This window comes from Schistocerca americana, chromosome X, assembly GCF_021461395.2.
Source record: "Schistocerca americana isolate TAMUIC-IGC-003095 chromosome X, iqSchAmer2.1, whole genome shotgun sequence".
Classification (NCBI taxonomy): domain Eukaryota; kingdom Metazoa; phylum Arthropoda; class Insecta; order Orthoptera; family Acrididae; genus Schistocerca; species Schistocerca americana.
In genome coordinates, this window is record NC_060130.1 from 868139700 (window position 1) to 868165219 (window position 25520).

A 25520-nucleotide genomic window follows, 5' to 3' on the forward strand; every position below is an offset into this window, starting at 1 on the left:
TTATTGTCCACAAACCATTGCCTCACAAATGCTGCTTTATGACAGGGTGCTTTGTCATGCTGATACAATCAACCATCATCTCTGAACTGTTCCTCTAGTGCACACACTACACAATGCTTTAAAATGTGTTCATATCATTCCACATTTAGCATTTTCTTAAGTGCAATAAGGGGACCACACCCTACCCACAAAAAACACTCACATACTTTAAGACCACCACCTCCGTACTTCATTGTTGAAATTACATACAACGGCACATAATATTCTCCTGGCATTTACCAAACCCAAACCCTTACATCAGATTGCCAGAAGGTGTAGTGTGTTTCATCACTCGTGCTCACTCATTTCCAGACATCCACTGTCCAGTGGCATCGCTCTTTACACCACACCACCACCACATACAAGGGAAGTCTCTTGGCTCGAACAGGAATTCGGTGTTCTAGTTTTTTTTAGAAGCATTATGTCTCACTGTGATTAATATGGTGAAAGCATTCAGTTGTGTTACTCATACACTCCTGGAAATTGAAATAAGAACACCGTGAATTCATTGTCCCAGGAAGGGGAAACTTTATTGACACATTCCTGGGGTCAGATACATCACATGATCACACTGACAGAACCACAGGCACATAGACACAGGCAACAGAGCATGCACAATGTCGGCACTAGTACAGTGTATATCCACCTTTCGCAGCAATGCAGGCTGCTATTCTCCCATGGAGACGATCGTAGAGATGCTGGATGTAGTCCTGTGGAACGGCTTGCCACGCCATTTCCACCTGGCGCCTCAGTTGGACCAGCGTTCGTGCTGGACGTGCAGACCGCGTGAGACGACGCTTCATCCAGTCCCAAACATGCTCAATGGGGGACAGATCCGGAGATCTTGCGGGCCAGGGTAGTTGACTTACACCTTCTAGAGCACGTTGGGTGGCACGAGATACATGCGGACGTGCATTGTCCTGTTGGAACAGCAAGTTCCCTTGCCGGTCTAGGAATGGTAGAACGATGGGTTCGATGACGGTTTGGATGTACCGTGCACTATTCAGTGTCCCCTCGACGATCACCAGTGGTGTACGGCCAGTGTAGGAGATCGCTCCCCACACCATGATGCCGGGTGTTGGCCCTGTGTGCCTCGGTCGTATGCAGTCCTGATTGTGGCGCTCACCTGCACGGCGCCAAACACGCATACGACCATCATTGGCACCAAGGCAGAAGCGACTCTCATCGCTGAAGACGACACGTCTCCATTCGTCCCTCCATTCACGCCTGTCGCGACACCACTGGAGGCGGGCTGCACGATGTTGGGGCGTGAGCGGAAGACGGCCTAACGGTGTGCGGGACCGTAGCCCAGCTTCATGGAGACGGTTGCGAATGGTCCTCGCCGATACCCCAGGAGCAACAGTGTCCCTAATTTGCTGGGAAGTGGCGGTGCGGTCCCCTACGGCACTGCGTAGGATCCTACGGTCTTGGCGTGCATCCGTGCATCGCTGCGGTCCGGTCCCTGGTCGACGGGCACGTGCACCTTCCGCCGACCACTGGCGACAACATCGATGTACTGTGGAGACCTCACACCCCACGTGTTGAGCAATTCGGCGGTACGTCCACCCGGCCTCCCGCATGCCCACTATATGCCCTCGCTCAAAGTCCGTCAACTGCACATACGGTTCACGTCCACGCTGTCGCGGCATGCTACCAGTGTTAAAGACTGCGATGGAGCTCCGTATGCCACGGCAAACTGGCTGACACTGACGGCGGCGGTGCACAAATGCTGCGCAGCTAGCGCCATTCGACGGCCAACACAGCGGTTCCTGGTGTGTCCGCTGTGCCGTGCGTGTGATCATTGCTTGTACAGCCCTCTCACAGTGTCCGGAGCAAGTATGGTGGGTCTGACACACCGGTGTCAATGTGTTCTTTTTTCCATTTCCAGGAGTGTATTTTGCCCACTATCAGACTTTAAAAATGTACATGAGGTTCCTCAACAAAACACATGAAACAATATGGGAGTGGCAACTGACCCTTAACATAGACAAATGTAATGTATTGCGAATACATAGAAAGGAGGATCCTTTATTGTATGATTATATGATAGCGGAACAAACACTGGTAGCAGTTACTTCTGTAAAATATCTGGGAGTATGCGTGTGGAACGATTTGAAGTGGAATGATCATATAAAATTAATTGTTGGTAAGGCGGGTGCAGGTTGAGATTCATTGGGAGAGTCCTTAGAAAATGTAGTCCATCAACAAAGGAGGTGGCTTACAAAACACTCGTTCGACCGATACTTGAGAATTGCTCATCAGTGTGGGATCCGTGCCAGGTTGGGTTGACAGAGGAGATAGAGAAGATCCAAAGAAGAGCAGCGCGTTTCGTCACAGGGTTATTTGGTAAGCGTGATAGCGTTACGGAGATGTTTAACAAACTCAAGTGGCAGACTCTGCAAGAGAGGTGCTCTGCATCGCGGTGTAGCTTGCTGTCCAGGTTTCGAGAGGGTGCGTTTCTGGATGAGGTATCGAATATATTGCTTCCCCCTACTTATACCTCCCAAGGAGATCACGAATGTAAAATTAGAGAGGCTTTCCAGCAGTCATTCTTCCCGTGAACCATACGCGACTGGAACAGGAAAGGGAGGTAATGACAGCAGCATGTAATGCGCCCTCTGCCACACACCGTTGGGTGGCTTGCGGAGTATAAATGTAGATGTATATGTAGAATAGGCACATTTGGGGAAAGCAATATTTGGACAATCCTCAGAATCGCATTCTTGAGCTGCAAAATCAATTGCCATTTGAATCACATTTCGAATTCACTAACATGTGCAGGAGTATTGTACCCAGCTGTTTGCCAGGCATGTTGAAGTATAGGCTGATACACTAATATTTTGTTGTTTTGGGCAGAATGAGTGTGCATGCAATGTCTTTACTCACAAATGAACCATTTAAAATTTTTATGCCCTTGTGAGAGCAGTCCAGAAAACATAAAGTCATAAATAATTCTGGTTATTTAAAACATTGTTGTTAACAACATTCACGAAAAAGGATTTTAAATGGTCTCTTGACGTTTTCCCGCTTGTGCTGGCCTCCAAGTTTATGTTTGGTGGAAAATTGTCTTTCACAGCCTTTCTAACTCTTGTGCCAGCAGTTTTTTTTTTCCTGAAGAAAAATATACTTTTTTTTGTTAGGTGTCCAATCATTGAAAGTCCAACATGTATTGCGTAACTATGATTTGTACTGTGTGCAGACTGGACCAAGGCAACTGTTGATTTTTCCCCAGTTTAGTGTTGAAGCAGAGGTTAGTTTATAATTAAATGCACTTTGATCAGTGTTCCAAGTTCAGTGTGGGTGTACCTGGAAACTTGCAGTTTTCTGGTTTACTTCTTCTACAGAGTGGGCCCCAGACTGGTGAATATCTTGGTATTCCTCTACATCTATGGCTGTCATGAAAGCACTGATGTGTCTTTGGCACATTCTGGATTCTTTCTTGACACATCCTATGAAAGCTGCAGAACATTTAAATTCTGTGTGCCCAGTTTCTCTTGATTTTTGCATTGCTCAAAATTTCAGGTGGCACCAAAGGGCACATTTTCCTTCATTCCTTGCTATATCAAATTGGGATAGAATGTATTGTTTTATCTCCAATTATTTGATTGCCTTGTTTCTGTGAAATAGATGTTCATTACATCATCTTCTCCACACAAGCAAATATTGTGTTGTATTGTATGTTGACTGGGGGCCTAGAAATGATGGAGAGGCTCTGTCCCCACCGCAGCCGCAGTGGTCCACAATCCCATGACAACTACTGCAGTCCACTTCACCCCTCCTCTGCCCCACCGCCCCAGGGAACATCTCATATCAGATGAGTGTAACTCCTATGTTTGCATGGTAGAGTAATGTTGGTGTTCGTGTATGTGGACAACTTGTTTGCGCAGCAATCGCCGACATAGTGTAGCTGAGGTGGAATAAGGGGAACCAGCCCGGATTCGCTGAGGCAGATGGAAAACCACCTAAATACCATCCACAGGCTGGCTGGCTCACCAGACCTCAACACAAGTCTGCCGGGTGGATTCCTGCCGGGGACCAGGTGCTCCTTCCCAATCCAGAAAGCTGTGCGTTAGACCGCACGACTAACCGTGCGGGCAAGCAAATATTACTTTGATGTTCAATGTGCTTTTTATAGATGGATGTCTTTCAGAAATGAACTGCAGATTGCAACTTTAGTGGAGGCATATGATAATCATGGTAAATACATTCAAGATGTTTTTCTGAAAATTTTATTAAAATATTAACAGTACTGGATTTATTTTCTGGATTCATTGTCATCAGAACTGTTAGGCTCTCTTTTGAGGAGTACTGTTTCCACCACTGCCACTAGCACTTCAATCTTGAACACTATTGCTCATCTATAAACTCATTTTCTTCATCCACTGTCCTACCCAATGTAACTTCAGTTGACCAGTCAAATGAATATTCATGTGTCTGAGTGATCAGATCTTCAAAGAATGTTGCAGAAGTGTCGTCGTCTTGTCCTACACTCTCTCCCATTGGATAACACCTTCTTAACTTGGATTTTTGCTGTATATACATGAAAACACTGACGCATGTATACTTAACACATCAGGTACTTGCTGAGGTAACTGATTGACTGGCATGTTAACCCCCCCTCCCCCTCTCCTCCTCCTCCTCCCCCTCCCCCTCCCCCAAGACTGCAAGCGCTGTTGTGTACTAACCAAGAGAAACATAGCCACATGTCATTGGAGGTGTGATTAGAAATGTGAGATGGGTCTGTGTAAAAATGTTTAAATATGAATCCCTGTTTGAGCCAAGAGACATCCCGTGTTAATATTGGTGACAGTAATGTGTATGTTATGAGGAGCTGCTTGATCATTGTACCCCATTCTTTGTAACTCCCTACACACAGTCATTATACAAGTGATTCCTTCCAGGAATTTCATGCAATTTTTGACAACCACCAATGCAATGTCCAGTGGTCCCTGTCCATCAGTACATGAGCTCTGCTTGGTCTTGGATTGGATGTGATTGTTCCTTTACATTTCCATTTCACAATGAAATCACCGACACTGACTTTAGAAGGGTTAAAATGTTCCTGAATGATTTGTTACTCAGGTGACATCCCATGACCAGTCCTCATTCAAAGTCACTGAGCTGTCCTGACTGACCCATTCTGTTGTTACTGCTTCCCTACTGACAGCAAATACTCCCTGCCTCCCTGTATACTAGAAGATCTGTCTGTCATGATATCTGGTGGTCAATTTTACATTACTTAGGGATATCCAGATACTTTTGATCAGATAATCTATACAGAATGGGCAGAAGCAGCCTGAAAAACTTGTAAGGGCGTTGCAGGGTAGGTTCTGCTGAGAAATAGTGGTTAAGAAAAAAATTGATACATTGCACTGTTTCTGAGTTAATTAGCACTGAAGTTAGCCAATTGGGCCATTGCACATGCAAATTCAAGTGGCTGCCAGAGACTGTGTCGCCAGACGTGTTCTTCATGAGGTTTCCTTAAACCAAATGAGGGAGCGATACAAAGTTGGACAAGGGATGGCAGTAAGGATTGAACATGAGCCAAAGGCAGACCAATCTAGTGAACTGTCATCAGTGCTATGAGAGCAACTGATACTAATTGTATCTGGCGGGCCACTTGAATTAATAGCACAGTGGGTTGATTGGTTAAATTCAGTGCTAATTATCTTGGAAGAGGCACAACATATTGAATTTTTTTCTGAAAGTTATTTCTCAGCTCAACCTACTCTGCAGCACCCTGATAAGCTTTTCACACTATTTTTGAATCCCTGTATATTGTGAACATTAGTAGTCGTGTGACACTCCCTTGGAAGTGTCAAAGTTACTTTGATGTGTGGAAATTTTTCTCTGTTAAGAAGGAAATACAGTGTTCTATTTGCTAGGAATCTTCACATCAACCACAAAGCTTTTCTGACATTCTGTACAGTCGTACTTTATTCATTAGGTGACAGTACATAGCTATATTGAAAGTCTTCTTGAAGTCAAGGAACCAAGAATCAACCTCGGCCCCAGAAGACTAGTTTCTAGATGAATAGAGTGAATTGGATTTCAATGCCATTACACTGCACTTGAATGAAGGATAGGTTGTGACTGTATTTTCCAGCTTGGCCTCGGATGAGACCAACAGTATGTGACAATATTCGACTTTAAATTTTTTTCTTCTGTGGCTTGTGTGATCTTTGATGCAGTTCAGGGCAAAAAATTAATAAAATTAAATCATACAAATAAAGTCTGGATGGCCACTGTTTACAGTATAGCTCAGAGCCCCCATATGCTAATGCATGGAGGGGGGGGGGGGGGGGGGAAACACACACACACACACACAACAGTGGGCCACCCTAGTGTGTGGTTGGGCTTAGATATGTTGGCTACACTACATCTAAGGGGGCCAACACCCACACGTCACATGTTCCCAATGCTCTAATTTAACTGTAGTCCAAACATATGCAGACATTGCTAATCTAAAATCATGTACCCACTCACAGTAGTTTAAATTTTACAAAACACTTGGTTTATTACTTTTTGACACCACAAATGAAATTAAAGTTCACAATTCCTACTGATGGTTTATGTGCAATGGACCCTATCATCAAATTGCAATAACCTACAAAAATCTTTCCCCAGAAATGTTAATGTTCAACCAGCACCACTTCCAAATACAAGTCCCACACTGTTTAATCATGAAAAATATACTAACTCCAACTTGCTAGCTGGATGCAACTGTAGAAAAAAATAGAAAAATTAAAGTCCACATGAGTCTGTCCCACATGAAAATTATTCTAAGTTCAGTTGTGCACAAAAATATTCTATTTCCAACTTGCAAACTGAATGCAAGTACAATTGGGGTCTATGTTCACATGAGTTGTTGACAAAATTCTGAAGTTCACTCACGTAGAAAAATATTCTAAGTCCTCGCTAATGACTCGCCATGGAAATTTTACAAGCCTGAAGTGAAAAACTTAGCAGTCTTATGTAAACCGCAAAATGCGACTGTTGTGCCACCCGTGTGGATCAAACCACCACAGATCTTGCCTCACCAAGGTCTTAACCACAACCGACTCTTTCAAAATGCCAACCGCACTTATAAATCCTTGACTGGTGTGAGTCAAAAGAAATACTTTGTATTACCTTAAAATACTAAAAACCATAATTATAACATTTTATATATGTATTATACATCAGATAACAAGTAAATGTTCTTAGCTTGTTATACATGCCTTTGATTTTTTTCTACCTACAATAGCTTATTTATAAAAAATGATTTTGTACCAACTGTCACATTTTTCCCCAGGTTTTATAAAATAAATAAATGCAAATAAATACAGTTCACCATGCTGATGTTCCCTACTTACATCTAGTCTTGGATACCGCCATTACTTTTATGATTTTAATTATTTTTTTTGTTTATAAAAATAAAATAAAAAAATTTTGGAGTGCAGAGGGCACATCCCAGCCTTTAATACAAAACTGCGTACTATTTTAACATGTCTACTGTGACTGGCTGATAGGGCTCATTGATATCTATACATTGTCACCTCATTTGTTGTAAATGCATAATGAGCTGGGGAAATGTACTTTTTTTACAGATAGAGCAGTACTCCAAATATTCAATTTGTAAAAACTTATAAAGTATTTCAGACATTGATGGGTACCTTTACTGTCACAGTTGTCTTATTTTCCTTGTCAAAATGAGCCTGCTAGCTCCTCAGTACCTCAAGTGGTTTAATATTTAGTAATTTTAGTCTTATTTTTGCACATTGCAATGGTCACACAGAGTTGCCATTTGGACTCTCTCCACTTTCAACTCCAATGTCTCTGTTTTTCCACCTCAGGAAATGGCCCAGCCACTGCTGTCCACCATTCCACCAGGATTTCTCAAACCTGAGAGCTTGTCAGTCACATATCAAAGTGACCACCATCTGTGTGCAGAAATGTGAACTCATCCCTTTACCTGTCCATAAAACTGTCCCACCACACACACCCATTTGCATGGCTGTCAACACATTGTGAAGAAGGTGAAGATGCAAGCTGGGATATTTTTACTCCCCCTCTTGTGTTGCCATCTGCCTACTTAAATTCATTTTTTCATTTCGACTAATTACTATTAACATACATGAGTATAATCTGCACTTTCATTAAAGAGAAAGCTTGGCCCTCAGTTTTAAAGAATATAACACCAGATCTTCTAATTTATTTCGACTACTACTAGTCAATACTTTCATTATAGGGTGAAATCAGTAATTGTTTCGTAACTTAAATTCTGTTGTTGACGTATAAGCAACCATAAAATCTGTACTAAGTATAAACATTTGGAGGAACAACTAAGAATATTCTTAAAGGATCTATTTGGCTCTATTCGAAAACATGTTAGCAAAGCCAGCCCTTAATTAATTCCAAAGTAATTAACAGTTTTGTCCAAAGTATTGTTTGTGTACTTATATTTGTTAATTTCATGATTTAAACAAATAATTCAGCTTAACTCTTGTAGTAGAAGAAACTGTTAAAAAGAACCAATTTTTCAATATATTCAGTTTAATGAGATAAGTTTTAATTGTAATTTCTGTAAATTAAACTTTAAACAATGTGTAGTTTCAGCGCCTATTACAGTGAGGATATATAAGGGCCCAATTTTTGGTCATGAGACAGTCAGTCTATGGCTGAGTTTCAGACGAGAAACCTGTATTGGTTAGAATGACAACAATGCATCAACTTAACAATGAAATAAGTGTTACACCAATAGGCTGTATGTTAAAACACTGATAGTGTCTGCTGCATACATACCTTTCTATTTTTCAAGAACTGTGAACTTTATGGTTATGTTTTCTACTGCTCGTGGATGTTCAACAGTAAACTATTGTAGCAGTATGAGGATTTTCACCTGCAGCCTATTAATTAGGCTTATTGAAAATTAAACAATAGTGCACTGGACACATAAATGTGTATATGGTGGGATGTGAAAAGTGAAAGTAAAAGACAGAGAAACGCAAATGTGCCTCTGTCGGATACATCATTTACAGTAGACAGTAGTTGCACTTCCACCCCCTATTTTTTCAGCCAGTTTGTTTACACTGAGGACAATCAATGAAGAGATAAAGCAGGCGAGCATCATCACAACATGCACACTGGCTGATCACGATCACACATTCGTGCCAGGATTCTGTTACTCATCACTCTAGTGGTGCTGTATGCTCACAATGTTCTGTTATTATATCACACAGAAGAGTAAATGTTAAGGTTTATGTAATCAGCTTTGGTAAGCAAGTTCGTTCAATATGCAGTCATCAATCCTAGTAGTGGACTTTGTTTTCAAGGTAATGCTACCACTCATATGGCTCAACTGTCCAGGAAGTGTTTAATGTGGATTAAGGTGAAATGGTACTTTCCTTGGCCTCTATTGTTGTCAGATTTGAATTGGGCCTCTCTCAAGCAGTGGGACAGTTTCTTTGTTAGAATGATATAAAACCCCTGTTGCTACCACGCAATAAATATAGGTTTTTGAGTCAGAAGCTGGAACATGCAGGATAGGATCATCATTGGTAAGTGGGCATGAGTGGGTTGCCATAGTCAAGTCATGTGCTTAATGAGATTTAGATGTCCCAATATACTGTGTTTCCCTTTTAAGCTTAAGAATAAGAATGCATATGGAAATAGATTACAATTGCAGGGAAAGACAGGAAGGAAAGTATTCTGTTTTTGTTATCTTGAATCACAATAATAAATAAAAGCATTGAATGACTCATTGCATATGTATAAAAACAGGCTACAATTCTTGATACATAGCACAATTGTTGTGACTCGCCAATCTTTCAAAGTGCTGCTGCGCAGTTACGCGCATCCTCTACATGCGGCGCTGTCTGCCAGCCATGCAGCAGCAGCACCACCACCTAAGCAGCCAGCCAGCCAGCAACCGCTAGACTTGGACTCAGTTATGATTTGACCGTTAAAGTGTACACACATCTTACTCTGTTTACTTGATCTGTGACTTTCATGTATTGCGTCTTCCTTGAAATATATTTGTTCAACTTGAAGTTATAACAACTGGCGATAAGGATGGGATTTTTCTTTTCTGTCGTTGACCCACGTGTTTCCATGGCTACTTTAGAGCAACTATTGCAAGGTCTCATAGAACAGCAAACGCTTCTCACAAATGCGATTCATGATTTCATCACAGCATCAAATGCGGGGCGTCTCTCGTCATTGTCTCTACCTACTTTTCCTCCTTACAACGAGACGGCGGAAGACTGGTCTGATTACGAAAAACGTCTTCGACAGCACTTCTTGGCATTTCATGTCGCGGATGAACAAACATGTAAGTCTCTGTTCCTTTCATGGATTTCACCTTAAATGTATCGGTTGTTGTTGCAATTGGCTCCTTTGAAAGATCCTGCGTCTTTGTCCTCTGCTGAAATGTGCTCACTTCTGTCTGTCTATTTTCAAAAGCAAACGCATGTGGTAGCCACTCGTGTTGCCTTTTATCGTTGTCAAAAACAACCGAATCAATCCTACCGCGCTTGGGCCGCTGAACTTCACGGCCTCAGTAGAAAGTGTCAATTTGTTACTGAAGTTCACAAAGAATCCTACACCGATTCCATGGTATGGGATGCTATTATCTGATCGGCGCCCGACAAAGAAGTTAGGCAGCGTGCCCTTCAGTTGGCAAATCCGACTCTAGATGAAATCCTATCCATCGCTCAGTCTTTTGAAATTTCTTGCACCGCTGGAGTGCAAATAGAGGCATGGGGCGATGTCGGGGAAATACAACCTTTGTGTGATGTTGACGAAGCGTGTGGCGTGTCCCCGCCGGCCGACGTGGCTGCGTGGCTGCAGTACACTCCCAAGTGCAGCCTCGGCTTAACTGCAAGCAAACCTCTAAGAAACTGCAGCAAAACCAACAGCAACTTCCTTCATGTCCGCGGTGTTTTACGAAACATTCATGAGAAGATTGTCCACAACATTGGGCCGTGTGTCACAAATGCAAAAAAAAAATAAAAAAAAATAAAAAAATAAAAATGGTCTTGTGCCATCCGTTTGAAAATCCGACCGCATGCATGATGTTCATGAACGGTTCTGAACAACCCATTGCTTATACCTCCAAAACGCTCATGGATGCCCAACAAAAGTATTCTCAAATTGAAAAAGAAGCTTTGGCCACTATTTATGCTCTTCAGAAGTTTGGTGTTTTTCTCTATGGATCCAAATTTCATCTTGTTACGGATCACAAACCACTCGTTTCCTAGTTTCATCCATCAACGTCACTTCCCGGCAAGACTGCACACCGCCTCCCACATTGGGCTCTTTACTTGTCTCGTTTCAATTATGAGATTCATTTCCGGCCAACAGCTCAACATGCAAACGCTGATGCACTGTCTCGCCTTCCCATTGGTCCTGATCTGGCATTCGATAGGGATGAACTTTTGTGTTTCCACCTGGATGTTGCCGAGCAGCGGGTTGTGGACGGGTTCCCCATCACCGGGGACTGGCTGGCGGCTGCTACGGGTTCTGACCCTACCCTCTCCCGGCTTTTATGCCGTATTCAGAATCATTGGCCAGATCGTCCGTCCGCTAAGACTTCTGATCCGTTGCGGAACTACTAGGCTTTGCGTTACCAAATCACGGCTAGGGATGGTGTTATCCTCCTTTCCACCGAAAATGCTTTGCCATGTGTTGTGGTACCTGCGTCTTTGCATGCTTCAGTCTTGCGCCTCCTTCACCAAGGGCACTGGGGTGTCTCTCGCAGAAAATCTCTGGCGCGCCGTCATGTGTACTGGCCCGACATCGACTCTGAAATCGCACACATGGTTGCTGCCTGTGGCCCTTGAGCGTCACAGGCCGCCACCCCAAAGTCATCTTTGGCACCGTGGCCTTCGCCTGAGAAACCCTGGGAGCATATTCATGCTGACTTCACGGGACCCATTTTAAGTACTTATTGGCTTCTCGTTATTGACGCCTACTCTAACTTTCCTTTCATTGTCCGTTGCACGTCGCCTACCACTGTGGCAACCACCAATGCTCTAGCTCGCATTTTTTCTTTGGAAGGCCTCCCCTCTACTCTTGTTACTGATAATGGTCCGCACTTTGCCTCTTCTGATTTTGCGGGTTTTTGTGCCCGTCACGGCGTCATGCATGTCATGGTTCCTCCGTTCCATCCACAGTCAAACGGTGAGCCTGAACGACTGGTCCGCACATTTGAGGCTCAGATGAGGAAACTCCTGACTTCTTCTGCTGCTGATGATGCGGTTCTCCAATTTCTGGCTTCTTACCGTTTCACCCCCCATGAGCGACCACAGCCCAGCTGAGCTCTTACATGGCCGACAGCCCCGCGCACTACTTCATCTTCTGCGGCCTTCCAGCTCACGGCTGCGGGTGCCTTCGCTTGGCCGGTTCAGCGCCAACGACCTTGTATGGGTACGGGGATATGGCAGGCGGCCAAAATGTAATCCTGGCCACATCTTGCGACACCGTGGCCCACGCCTGTATAAAATCCAGACGGACACGGGTGTTACAGTGCGTCATTCAGACCAGCTTCGGCCTCGTGTGCCGGCAATGCCTGTTCCGCATGCCGCTACACCACCTTCGGCTCTACCTGACACTCGGGATACTGGAATCTCTCATTACTCACAACGCAGTCCTCTCACCATCATATCGGTGCCAGCACAAGAACCGATGCCCCCAGGAGTCGTGCCCATGCAGGAACCAGATGACCATCATCTGTCGGAGCAACTCTACTCGCCTCCTTCTCCTACGGACACGGACACATCGCCCATGTCTCCTGTTATAACAACCGGACTTGCCGCAACGGGCAGATTGGTGCATGGGACCCAAGCAGATTCAACCCCCACGTCTCCTGTCATCTCGACCCGTTATCATTGGGGACACTTCCATCCATACGGGAAGCCTCCTCCTTGAGACTTTATGGCCAGTCAAACAACACCTATGGATATTAGCAATCTACAGGTCACCTCCATCAAGACCTGTGCCAAAAATTCAAAGGTGGGAAAAGTACTGTGACTCGCCGATCTTTCAAAGTGCCGCCATGCAGTTACGCACTTCCTCTACATGCGGCGCTGTCTGCCAGCCATGCAGCAGCAGCACCACCTAAGCGGCCAGCCAGCCAGCGGCCGCTAGACTTGGACTTAGTTATGATTTAACCATGTACACACGTCTTACTCTGTTTACTTGATCTGTGACTTTCATGTATTGCGTCTTCCTTGAAATATATTTGTTCAACTTGAAGTTATAACAACAATAGTACATCCATCTGAGCATGTCATCAATTAACAATGTGATTGAATTTCAAAGAAAATGGTCTGCTTAACACAATTTAAATATTTTTAAAGCACTTCTTATTCTGCATGTAAGCATGGTATTCTTCTAATGTGTAAAAGGGATTTTGTAAAAGGAATATCCTTAGTTGAAATTTAAGCTTCATTGTGGATAGGGTCATAAATTTACTGGGCAGTGCATTGGCTAACTTTAAACCTGCATGATGTGTACCCTTTTCATAGAGTATTGGTGTGTGGCTGCTGGTGAAATTTTTTTTTTTATTTCTGGTATTGTACTGATGCAAATCAGAACAAATGTTGGACTGCAGTCTTTCAACAAGTAATATAGCTATTTGAAATGTACATGTTCATTATGGTTAGCACACCAGTTTTTGGAAACAAGCCGCAGCATGATTCCTTATATTTTGCTCCACAGATTTTTGAAGTAGAAGTAGGATGTTTAGATTTGCTGTGTTTGTTGCTCCCCAAATTTCTATTCCGTAATTCAGGTGAGAGAAAAATAGAGCACATGGAATGCAGTCTTTAGGACATCTGTGTCTTTGCAGGACTAGGTAATCATAGTAATTGCAAGTACTAAAACTTAACTGCTAGAGCGTCAACATGTGTGTCCCAATAATTTAGATTGCTTTGAATTATTAAACTGAGGTATTTTACACCAAACTCTTCTTTTACTAATTCATTGCCTATGTATAGTTTAATGTCATCATTAAAACTACTATTGTTAAACTCCATGAGACATGTTTTACTGCTGCTTACATTTAAGTAGCTTTTATTTAAATACTGAACAATTTCACTTGTTACATTACAGTAGATCTCTAGTTCATTAAATGATTTCTTTTTACACACAATTGATGTATCATCTACATACAGAACTATTGTGGAACTGTGAGTGCAATATCCTATGTCATCTACATAAATCAAAAGCAGAAGAGAAGCCAATACTGAGCCACGAGGCAGTCCATATTTTATAGTAATGATTCTGGATTTGTGAGCACCACTTTCAGTTTTAAGCAGTAAAAACCGTTTTTGGTTATTCATGTAAGATTTTACTAGGTCAGAGCAGTGTCTCTGATGCCAGTGTTCCATAGCTTATCTAGTAGGATAGTGTGATTCACTTGCTCTTGATGACACTTCTCTCTTTAATTAACTGAGCAGCTGCTGTGCTAATTGATTTACATTTTAAGAATCCATTTTGATTTTCAAACGTTAGGTTGTGCACCTGGAGAAAGTTTATATTTCTGTTATATACGACTTTTTCAACTATTTTGGAAAATACAGGAAGCATTGAGAGTGGTCTGTAGTTCTGGATCTTGAGTTTGTCACTTTTTTTAAAGATTGGTGTTACCTGAGCTATTTTTAGTCTGCCCGGAATGGTGCCTGATTTTATTGCATTATTTAATGCTACAGACAAAGGTACAGAGACATTTTGTCTACACACTTTTATTGCATTAATACTGAAGCCATCATGGCCTGTGGAACTAGAAGATTTTAGAGAGCTAATGTTGTTCAGTATTTATTTGCAATTTGTGGGGGATAGATATATGCTATGCTCAGATGGATTGCCTTTAAAATTGTACTACAGGTTATTATGTTTGCCATTGATAACTTCCCCTACTGAAGAAAAATATTCATTGAATATATTAGCAATTTTAAGTTGATCTTTCACTACCATCCCACTGTGTCCAATTATAAAGTCCATGCAGAATTTGTCTCGGCCTGTTCTAAAACAGTTTATCACTCCCCAGACACCAGTAGTAACATTGTGTGGAAAGCCTGAAGCTTGAATGAGATTTTCACTCTGCAGCGGAGTGTGCGCTGATATGAAACTTCCTGGCAGATTAAAACTGTGTGCCTGACCGAGACACGAACTCGGGACCTTTGCCTTTCACGGGCAAGTGCTCTACCAACTGAGCTACCGAAGCACGACTCACGCCCGGTGTTCAAAGCTTTACTTCTGCCAGTATCTCGTCTCCTACCGTCCAAACTTTACAGAAGCTCTCCTGTGAACCTTGCAGAACTAGCACTCCTGAAAGAAAGGATACTGTGGAGACATGGCTTAGCCACAGCCTGGGGGATGTTTCCAGAATGAGATTTTCACTCTGCAGTGGAGTGTGCGCTGATATGAAACTTCCTGGCAGATTAAAAGTGTGTGGCCGACTGAGACTAGTTCTGCAAGGTTCACAGGAGAGCTTCTGTAAAGTTTGGAAGGTAGGAGACGAGATACTGGTAGAAGTAAAGCTGTGAGCACCGGGCGTGAGTCGTGCTTTGGTAGCTCAGTTGATAGAGCACTTGCCTGTGAAAGGCAAAGGTCCCGAGTTCGAGTCTCGGTCGGGCACACAGTTTTAATCTGCCAGGAAGTTTCATATCAGCCTGAAGCTTGTTTGCATCAGAGATGCTTCTGGTCTGTATTACTAAATCTTCATGGTATTCTTGATAAATTTCGAAGGACTCCCTTAGCTTGAGATTTTGTCCGTTATTTGACATTACACTTGGAATAATTTTAATTCTTCACTTGCTTCAATGACATCATTATTTATGCAGATACTTTTGTTTATATTTTTAGTTTGTTTAACTTTTGTGGCTACAACTGGCATGTGGCATTAAAACAGTAGCAGAAGTATCATTATATGAGGGCTGTTTTTCCCCCCCCCCCCCCCAACTTCCAATAGGCTATAAATAAAAGACACGTTCATAGAAAACAATTCTTTTACTTCCAAAAGTTTTGTATCGTTAGGGTTACTTTTCGACATAATCACCAAAAAGATTGAGAAATTTATAGTACCTGTGGACAAGCTTTACAATGCCCTCTTCAGAAAATGTTGCCGCCAATGATGTCAAATGAGCGTTGACATTTTGAAGACCTTCATTGGTTTGAAAGTGCTACCCTCCTAGCTACGTCTTCGGTTCAGGAAAAAGGTGAAAGTCACTGGGTGCCATGTCAGGACTGTATGGCAGATGATCGAAAATGTCCGATTGAAATTGTTCAAGGAGCCATTGGGTTGTGCCAGCAGTGTGTGGACAAGCGTTGTCATGGATCAACACAATTCTTGAAGTCAGCATTCCTCTTTATTTGTTTTGAATGGCTCTCCGCAAATGTTGTAAAGTTTCACAATGAGCAGCTACATTGATAGTGGTTCCAGGCTGCATAAACTCTACAAGCAACACACCTTTTTGGTTCCAAAACACAGTAGCCATAACCTTTTTGTTGAATGTTTGTTTGAATTTTTTTGGTTTGTCTGGTGAATTTGGATGCATCCATTGTTGTGATTGTCATTTTGTTTCCAGTGTATCATATTGGATCCATGTTTCATCTCCAGTAACAATTGATTTCAAAAAGTTCATGATAACGGCCAAGGAAATTCAAAGCTGGCACCATTCGGTGACTTTTGTGAGCGTCTGTCAACATTTTTGGAACCCAACTAGCACAAAGGTTTTTGTAGCCTAAATGTTGAGTAATGATAGAGTGTATGGGAGATCTTGAAACTTCGAGAATTTCTATAGACAAATCAGTTATGATGAACCTACAATTTTCTCTAACCATTCTGTCAACTCTTTCAACAAGGTCAGCTGTAACAACAGACTTGCATCCTTGGCCCCCTTCATCATGTACATCATTTTGGCCATCTTTAAACTTTCACCACCATTCATGCACAACACCATCAGTCATGAAGTTATCACCTTACACTCGGCTCCTTCCCTGATGAATTTCTGCTGCACTATTCCCCCCCCCCCTTTTTTTTTTTTTTTCAGAAACTGAATTACACTTCGTAATTCACACTTGGCAGGAGCAAGAATGATGGCAGCCATGTTCACGTGGCTGTAGTGCTACACGGACTGATGCCTTGAGGTTGTCAATGGTGGAGTTGCGCAGTAGCCTATAGCGCATGTCCACTTTCTGCCGCTTGCATAGCTTCTACACTAAGTGATCGGAGGTTGAAAAAAAAAATGGCCCTCGTACATAATTCTTTTGCTTACATATAGTTTCTTTGTCCACAGCTTGTGGTCTCGCAGTAGCGTTCTTGCTTCCCAAGCACGGAGTCCCGGGTTTGATTCCCGGTGGGGTCAGAGATTTTCACCTGCCTTGAGATGACTGAGTGTTGTTGTGTCGTCTTCATCATCATCATTCATCCCCATTATGGTTGGAGGAAGGCAATGGCAAACTACCTCCACTAGAACCTTGCCTAGTACAGCAGTGCAGCTCTCCCGCATCATCCCCTACGCTCTATCAAGGAGTATGGGACATCATCATCAGCATAGTTTCTTTTTGCCTCCAATTGAAGCTGTACTGCATGGTGATTAGTGATGGCTAGTTTTGGAACAGATGAACAGTAGGAAAGATGGGTCATGTTTGTTATTATGTTACCCAGTTATGTTTTGCTGTTGCCAATTTCTCTACTTGGCTCATGGATAAGTGGAGTAGGAGGTGTAGCTTTTTGGAGATGGCGTAAGTGGTTAATAAGTCTATATTTATATCTCCTTTATTATAGTATTTGTATGGCCATTTAACCAAGAAAATGTACTGTCTATATATACCAGCAAGTAAGATAGATTTTTGAAAAATGTATCCATACATGCCCCAAGTGGCTTATACACACCGATAATTCCTATATTTTCTCTACTCCATTTTAGATTTATTGCAGTAAATTCTGTGTTTCCTTCTATGCAGTACGCACTTAGTCAACAACACTGAAATTACTTGCTTTAACAGTGAAGTTTGCTACGCTACCCCCACTCTTGTTTTTCCTACTAAAACCAGAACAAAATTTAATGGAGAGTGGTCGACTAATGCTAATTAGGTCTTCAGTATACCGATGCTCAGTAATTACTAAAATATCAGGTTTATCAAGACATGTAATAATATCCAGATCATTGTGCTTGTTTTTAAGAAATTCTGGTGAACTATACTATCCTGCTGAACTATACAGGATGATTTACGCCTCCCAAACTGTCCAGCAGGCTTTGCAAGTTTCCCAGGCTTGCCTGCAGATTCTGATTTGATGTGTTGCACCATTCCTGGCAATGCACTTATTTACACCACTTTTAATTTGCTGACAATCTTTTTGCCTCTTTCATTCATGTGCATACCGTGAGTTGTGTGCAGATCTCTTTCTAGATTTCTGACATTTACCAGGGACACACTGTGAAATTTATTACATATTGTTTTAAGCCTATCATTTGTCTTGTGCGCTACCAGGTTCACTATAGATTGTTCCATTAGATCATGTCTCTGTGGAAAATTAATGATAATTACTTTAGTGTTAATCAACTTAGTGAGTGCCACTTTCATGTATCTGATAGTGTCATTTGCTTGATTCTTTGCTACATCATTTGTACCTCCCATGATTATGAGACAATCATTCGATGGCAAACTACCTCCACTAGAACCTTGCCTAGTACAGCAGTGCAGCTCTCCCGCATCATCCCCTACACTCTATCAAGGAGTATGGGACATCATCATCAGCATAGTTTCTTTTTGCCTCCAATTGAAGCTGTACTGCATGGTGCAAGCTAGCACATGGTGGTCAAGCAGAAGATACCATAAACACTGATGTTTGTCTACCTGTATATTCTCTATCTTTCTATCTTTATATGCTGCGCAGGAGAAACAATTGCCATAGATTGCTACTGTATGCTGTTCTCTTATTCTGTGGTGCTATCATATTTCTTTCATATGTTGAGCTGAGATCTTGTATCAGTCATGTGTATCTTGCACACACATCATTGCTACATCATTTGTACCTCCCATGATTATGAGACAATCATTTGATGAAAAAGAGTCACTATCTTGCACACAAGAGGTGCTCCAGGTTAAATGTGACACACAGCTGTAAAGTCATCCTGAATACTCGCGATGTTTTGTGCTATTCTGCTACTGTGACTGCCTCCGTGTACTAGAATCCATCCCTTCTTGTGTTTCTGATTCACGTTGCTTCTTTTGTTGTTCTCTTGGACCTGTTTCTTCCATACGTTTTCATGGATTTCACTGCTGTTATCTTGGACAGTTTGTTTGTGTTCACTTAGGTCAGCACATGAGGTTAGTGCTTGTTTTTTAAACTTATTACTGGCAGTTTTTTTACAGTTTTAGATGCTGCACTTTGTTTGCCCAGACTTAAATGCTACATCTTACATTGTTTAATCAAGAATCTGATACCTGTTTTTAGTAATAACATTTATGGAATTATTTTATTGACAGCTCTGTGAACTGGAAACTTAGTGAGACTCCCTTTTTTCATTTTTACTCTGCAAGCTAGCGCATGGTGCTCAAGCAGAAGATACCATAAACACTGATGTTTGTCTATCTGTATATTCTCTATCTTTCTATCTTTATATGCTGCGCAGGAGAAACAATTGCCATAGATTGCTACTGTATGCTGTTCTCTTATTCTGTGGTGCTATCATATTTGTTTCATATGTTGAGCTGAGATCTTGTATCAGTCATGTATGAACGTTTACTGTAACCTTCACGTGTGTAATAACATTCTTGTAGTGCCTTACAGTGGAATTTGTGAGGCATCTCTGTAACTTTCAATTGCTAGCTAAATGATACCCATCATGTGTTGCAAACATCTTCTTTAAACACTTCCAGTTTTTCAACAAAAACTAAAATATGTCTGAACAGGCCTTGGAAGACCCAACGGTACTGACCAGCCACCGTGTCATCTTCTCAGCCCAGGAGCATCACTGGATGCAGATATGGAGAGGCATGTGGTCAGCACACAGCTCTCCTGGCCGTAGTCAGTTTTCGTGACCAGAACCGCTATTCCTCAGTCAAGTAGCTTCTCAGTTTGCCTCATGAGGGCTGAGTGCACCTCAGTTGCCAACAGCATTCAGCATACAGGACACTCACCCATCCAAGGTTACCACTGCGAAGGCCGTTAGCCAGTTTATCAATAAATATAATAATAATCCCTCGTAGATGAACAGTACTAAAGGGTGCCTTTAACAAGTTTCTTTGAAGCTGTGTCGCACACAAGTCGTACCTACTCAGAGTTTGCTCGGTGATACACAGTCTGATGTATCTCTTACTTTCCCAGTGTTATAATTAATGTACTCATTCTACATCTCTATGCCCTGAGTCACAACAGTGTGTGACAGAAGTTATCTTTTACTGTGTAAGTGATAAGCAATGAAGATACAAGCATAATTTTGGTCACAAATGTTTCCAATACCTGTCTGAACAGACATATTTAATCCTTCTTTTGTGAATGGAACATATTCCACTGCACAGGAAAGAAGCATAACCCAACCTGTTTCTAAGATCCAAACCCCACAATCGCCTTGTGATTACTGTCCAATCAGCATATTGCCTGCTGTACACAAAGCCTTGATAAAATTTCTGAACACTGATTGAATTTCAGTTTATGTGACAAATGTCAGTCCTGCTTTCGTGAACACAGTAACTCAAATACTGCATGATTAAGGTAACTCTTGACCTTATAGACTTCAGGAAAGTTTTAATGTTGTCAGCTTTGATATACTGCTCAGAAAAATGAAACAGTTAAAAGTTTTAGATAGTGCGCTGAAGTAGTTTGGAAACTACTTGAAAAACAAACAGGACTCTGCTGTCTGTGGGAATAAAATAAAATAAAATAAAATAAATAAGTGGTTTATTTGTCCATAATAACTTACCAGTCATGGACATACCGTAGTCTGTTCACAAACACAAGAACATTAAAAAAGTTTAGAAGTAAAGATAAATTATACACAATAACATTAAAAGTCCTTGATGGAGTACAAACATTTATCAATGAACAATTGCTTTAATTTTGTCTTAACTATGTTTCCTTTTAACAATTTTATATTATTTGGCAATCTGTTATAAAAATGTCTTCCAGCAGAAAATGGACTATGATCTGTTGCTCTTTTATTACTAAATTTTATGTGGTAATCCTCTCCTTTTCTTGTATTATAATTTTGGATTTCATTATTGGTTACACTATGCTCCATATTTTCTTTTACAAACAGTATAGTTCTGAGAACATACAATGAATATACTGTTCACATGTTATACATCAGTACCATGATCATCCAGATGAATGATGGTCTGTCTTCAGTGTTAACTTGAAGACAAAAACTGGGAAATACTAGATGGTTGGAACTAAGCATCAATGTTTGTGTTCATTACATCATCATCATTTGTATATATGACCATCTCAGTGCTTCATATGTCTAGTTAGGATGGTTGCAGTCAGACAAGTTGCGCAACTACTATACGTTATGTCTACTTCATCAGTTCCTCAATGCACAAACACCTCAGTACCTTGTGTTAGAGCTTAAATACCTGTCATCTCATCATAATCTAAACACAGGGTCTCACTTATCTAGTATCTTAGCTGTGCTGGTTTGTAAAACAAAAACATTGACAAACTCCTTTACTATTGCTGCTGTCTGACTTTGGATCAATCTACCCTCCACTCTGCACACATTCAGTTGCCTTGATACTTTTAAGAATCTGGAGCACTTCCTTCCTTCACTCTCACAATGTTTCCCTAAAAATTAACATATATGACCAATTTTCCCTCAATCAAATAGTGAAAGCAGTGCTACTATCTTCTCCCTGTTATGCTTCTTTCCCCTTTTCATTCTCTATGAATCAAGCCAGTTTCTTTTCCCTTAATTTCATTAAGTGTGTTATCACATTCCTCTTTCTTGCCCCCTTGTACTCCATTCTCTCATCCCATTGCTGCAAGCACTCAAAATTGGAACCTAACTCCTCATAATTTGTGTTTATTATTGTACTTGCCATGAAAGAACATAAATCAGTTTTTATCTAAACTAATTCAATTTCGAAATGTTGTATAACATGTAATGTTAAATATGTTAATGCCTGGTTAGATATAAGAGAGAGCCTGGTGGTCCTTAACCTGTCCACCTTAAATAAATCAATGCATTAAAATGTTTAAAATTTTGAATATGATTATTTCTGCTTATGGCTCTCAACAAATGCTTTTGTTTGGGACTGAAATTTTGGCTAACTTTCATTATCAACCATATGTCATAGATGCTCCATCATTCACTGATAATGATTGAAGTAAACTGCATGAGCTGGTTCCCAATCAGTGATGGCAGAGACAAGAAACCAACAAAAATAATTGTAACATCTGAACTTCTTTGTGCATACTACCTCCTTCATAGTTGGAATACAGATACAGCATGGCACATATATCTTCTTCCTTTTTCACTCCTGTTGGAGTACAAAAAGAATGATTGCTGATATGCTATCACGTAATCTGTTATTAGTTTAATGTTATCTTTACAGATGCTATGGAATGTAGTTTCTGGTCTACAACTAGTTCTTAGAATTTTCTATCTCAACCTTTGCAAGACATTTTCAATGCAATAACAAACCTGGTTAGCTGTACATTATGAAGTAATTTCCTCAGAATGCACTGATATGACTCCAAATCAGAAGTTTTTTGACTCAGTCTGGTTCCTCTATCCCTGGTGCCTGGGATATCTTGTGTGAAGATTGTAAGTTGGGTTTCACATGAGCAATGATTTTATAATCAATGCTGATTTCCACAGATAAGCTCATTTTGTTTTAGTTAGGTCACTATATTTCAACCCATATGTTCTATAATTCAGCTACAAGCATAGCTGAACGACATACGACAATTGTTCTGTCAGTTCCCCTGCCATTTTTTAAAGATAAGTGTGACCCAGGAAACAGTTATCTTTCTCAAGTGATCTTTGCTACATTATGCTTAAGGATGCAGCTACTGTCTTTAATTATTGTGCTAGGTACATAACTAAAAATGGTAAGCTTTTCTGTTTGGCATGTAGTTGCTCTCTGAGTGTCAGGACAAGTTATGCATGCAGAGGACTAAATAATCACAAATAGATTAATTTGTGAATGAAAGTTGTTATACTGTAGGGAACTTACATTAGTTAGTTGCCCCCAGCCTACAGGAGCAAAGTCATCGTTTACATAAGGATCATTCGGATATGTATCGCCTGGAGTACGTGGACCATGCCGAAATACCTGAAACATGAAACAAATATGAACGTTAAAACAATAACAAAATGCTTTCTTCAAAAATTACACTGGAAAATGGTGAAAGCATTGACCATCCTCAAAATAGCAAAGTTTTTTGAGAAGCACTAGTTTAAGTTTGAATATAAACTGACCATGCGCAGCAGTGCACTCTCCAAACTATGCTCAGCAGACATTATCCAAATTATAATCTGACAAACTGTGCATATGTTGGAGATGTGAATTAATTTACACAGTATGAATTTTTTACTCTGCAGCAAAGTGTGCACTGATATTAACCTTCTGACAGATTAAAACTGTGTGACAGACTGAGACTTGAACTTGGGAGCTTTGCTTGTCACAGTCAAGTGCTCTACTGACTGAGCTACCCAAGTGCGAATCACGACTCATCATGACAGCTTTAGTTCTGCCAATAACTCATCTCCTACCTTCCAGGCTTCACAGAAGTTCTCTAAGGGGGAATGCATTTTGAGCTAATGGGCAGAAGAGGAAATACTGATACCATTCAGACAGAAACAGTCTTTCATCTCTTTCCTGGATTATATTTTTAAAAACTTGGAACTAATTAATTTCAGAGGTAAATGGAACTGACATTTCAGACACTCATAATTTCAGATGTCTGTTTTGTCTCATTGTGAACTTTAACAGTTTACTTTTTGTCGATCAGCCTTTGCCTCTCGCTAATTAAGAATTTGAATAATTTATCATTATAAAAGATTAATTTTAAGATGGATGCCATACTTGTAAGTAGGGGATTCAGACAACAGCAGCATAATAAGGTTCTGTACACTTTGTGATTTACTAACCTTCAACATTTTTCATAAATCAGAAAATAATGAAGTCTTATATTCCATACAAAATATCCAAATCTAACCTGGTTGGTTTTCAAAACATCACTTAGTTTCAGAAATTTTATCATGTTTGACTGTTCTCTTTAAATAGCCATCCCTCCTCCAAAATCAGCAGTCCACATCCAGCTAGCATGATGCTCACATCTCTGTGCCGGTTAAACTGAGAGTCTGTGATTGTCAACCAATGATTTAACTTACATATGTCGATATGCAAGAGGCTTGGTCAGACAAGTGAGCAAGAAACATCCATGTAGAAGGAAGTCTGTCACCAGAATTTGTACATGCAGTAACTATGTGGGTTAAAATGAAAGCCCCAGATGTACTACCGGATATGTGTAACAACTGAGTATGTGAAGAGTCAGAAATCTTATAACATCTTGGCATTATAAAATCATGTGTTCAGTAGTAAAATGAAACATTAAGATGCTAATGTTCCACAAACACTAATTATTGAATCCTGTGATTAATCTCGCTGACTGTTAATTAATCTTGGTTATTGTACTGCAGTTTATTTTGTGGACATTCTTACTTCCATATTTCTGTCACTGCACATTATCCCACTGTGCAGTTCAACCAATACTGTGTCTCTGACTAATGACTGAATTAGTCCTCTTCTGGATATGTTGATGAAGGAAGAGATGCACATCTCTTTATCCGTTTAAACTGTGATCTATAGAACTGGAACTGGTCATCAGTAACTTTACAGTGTGAATAAGGTGGGAGGAGACAGTTTTAAAATTCATCTACTGTGTGATATAATATCATTTTATGATATATTACCAATGGACATCAAGACGTGAGACTTTGAGATGCTTGAAGCCGAGTACATCAATAAGTACATCACAAGATTAATGGGTCAAGTAGGAAATTCAGACAATCTGAGAATGGTGAAAAGCAACATTTGTTGCATAGGATGTGAAATATTTTTTTACAGAATCGTTTAAAACTCTTCTCTCATGCATTATTGTTCCATTTCTGTTGGATTTCTTATGCCAATATTTGCCTTACAATTGGGGAAAACTACCAGAAAACTCTCATTAGCATAACCTACTTTTGCTTTGAGTTTTCATTAATTTGGGTCTTCTTTCAGTTTTGTTTCTATTTTATTTCCTTTCTTATTGTAATGCTTTTGTTAGACTGTTGATGAATTCTATTTCATCGGAGAGTAATTTTTGAATGCTACCTCCCCGTTTTCATGTGTAGTTGTCTGTATCTGCCTCTGACAGATACAGTGACCTGTGGTGAGTCTGAGATTGCTACATTCTAAGAGCTACATATCTTTTGCTACTGTTATTATAAATTTTTAAATATAAATTTTATATTTTAGTCAAAATAACTGAGTAATTTTAC

General features: G+C 40.8%; 1 protein-coding gene across 1 annotated transcript in view; it reads right to left on the reverse strand.

Moving 5' to 3' along the window:
• Positions 1-25520, reverse strand: part of LOC124554728 (venom acid phosphatase Acph-1-like) — a 265787-nt gene that overhangs the window by 84889 nt on the left and 155378 nt on the right. The window contains exon 2 of the mRNA XM_047128374.1: positions 23209-23307. Coding sequence (XP_046984330.1) covers positions 23209-23307 — 99 coding nt within the window. The remainder of the gene's footprint in view (positions 1-23208; positions 23308-25520) is intronic.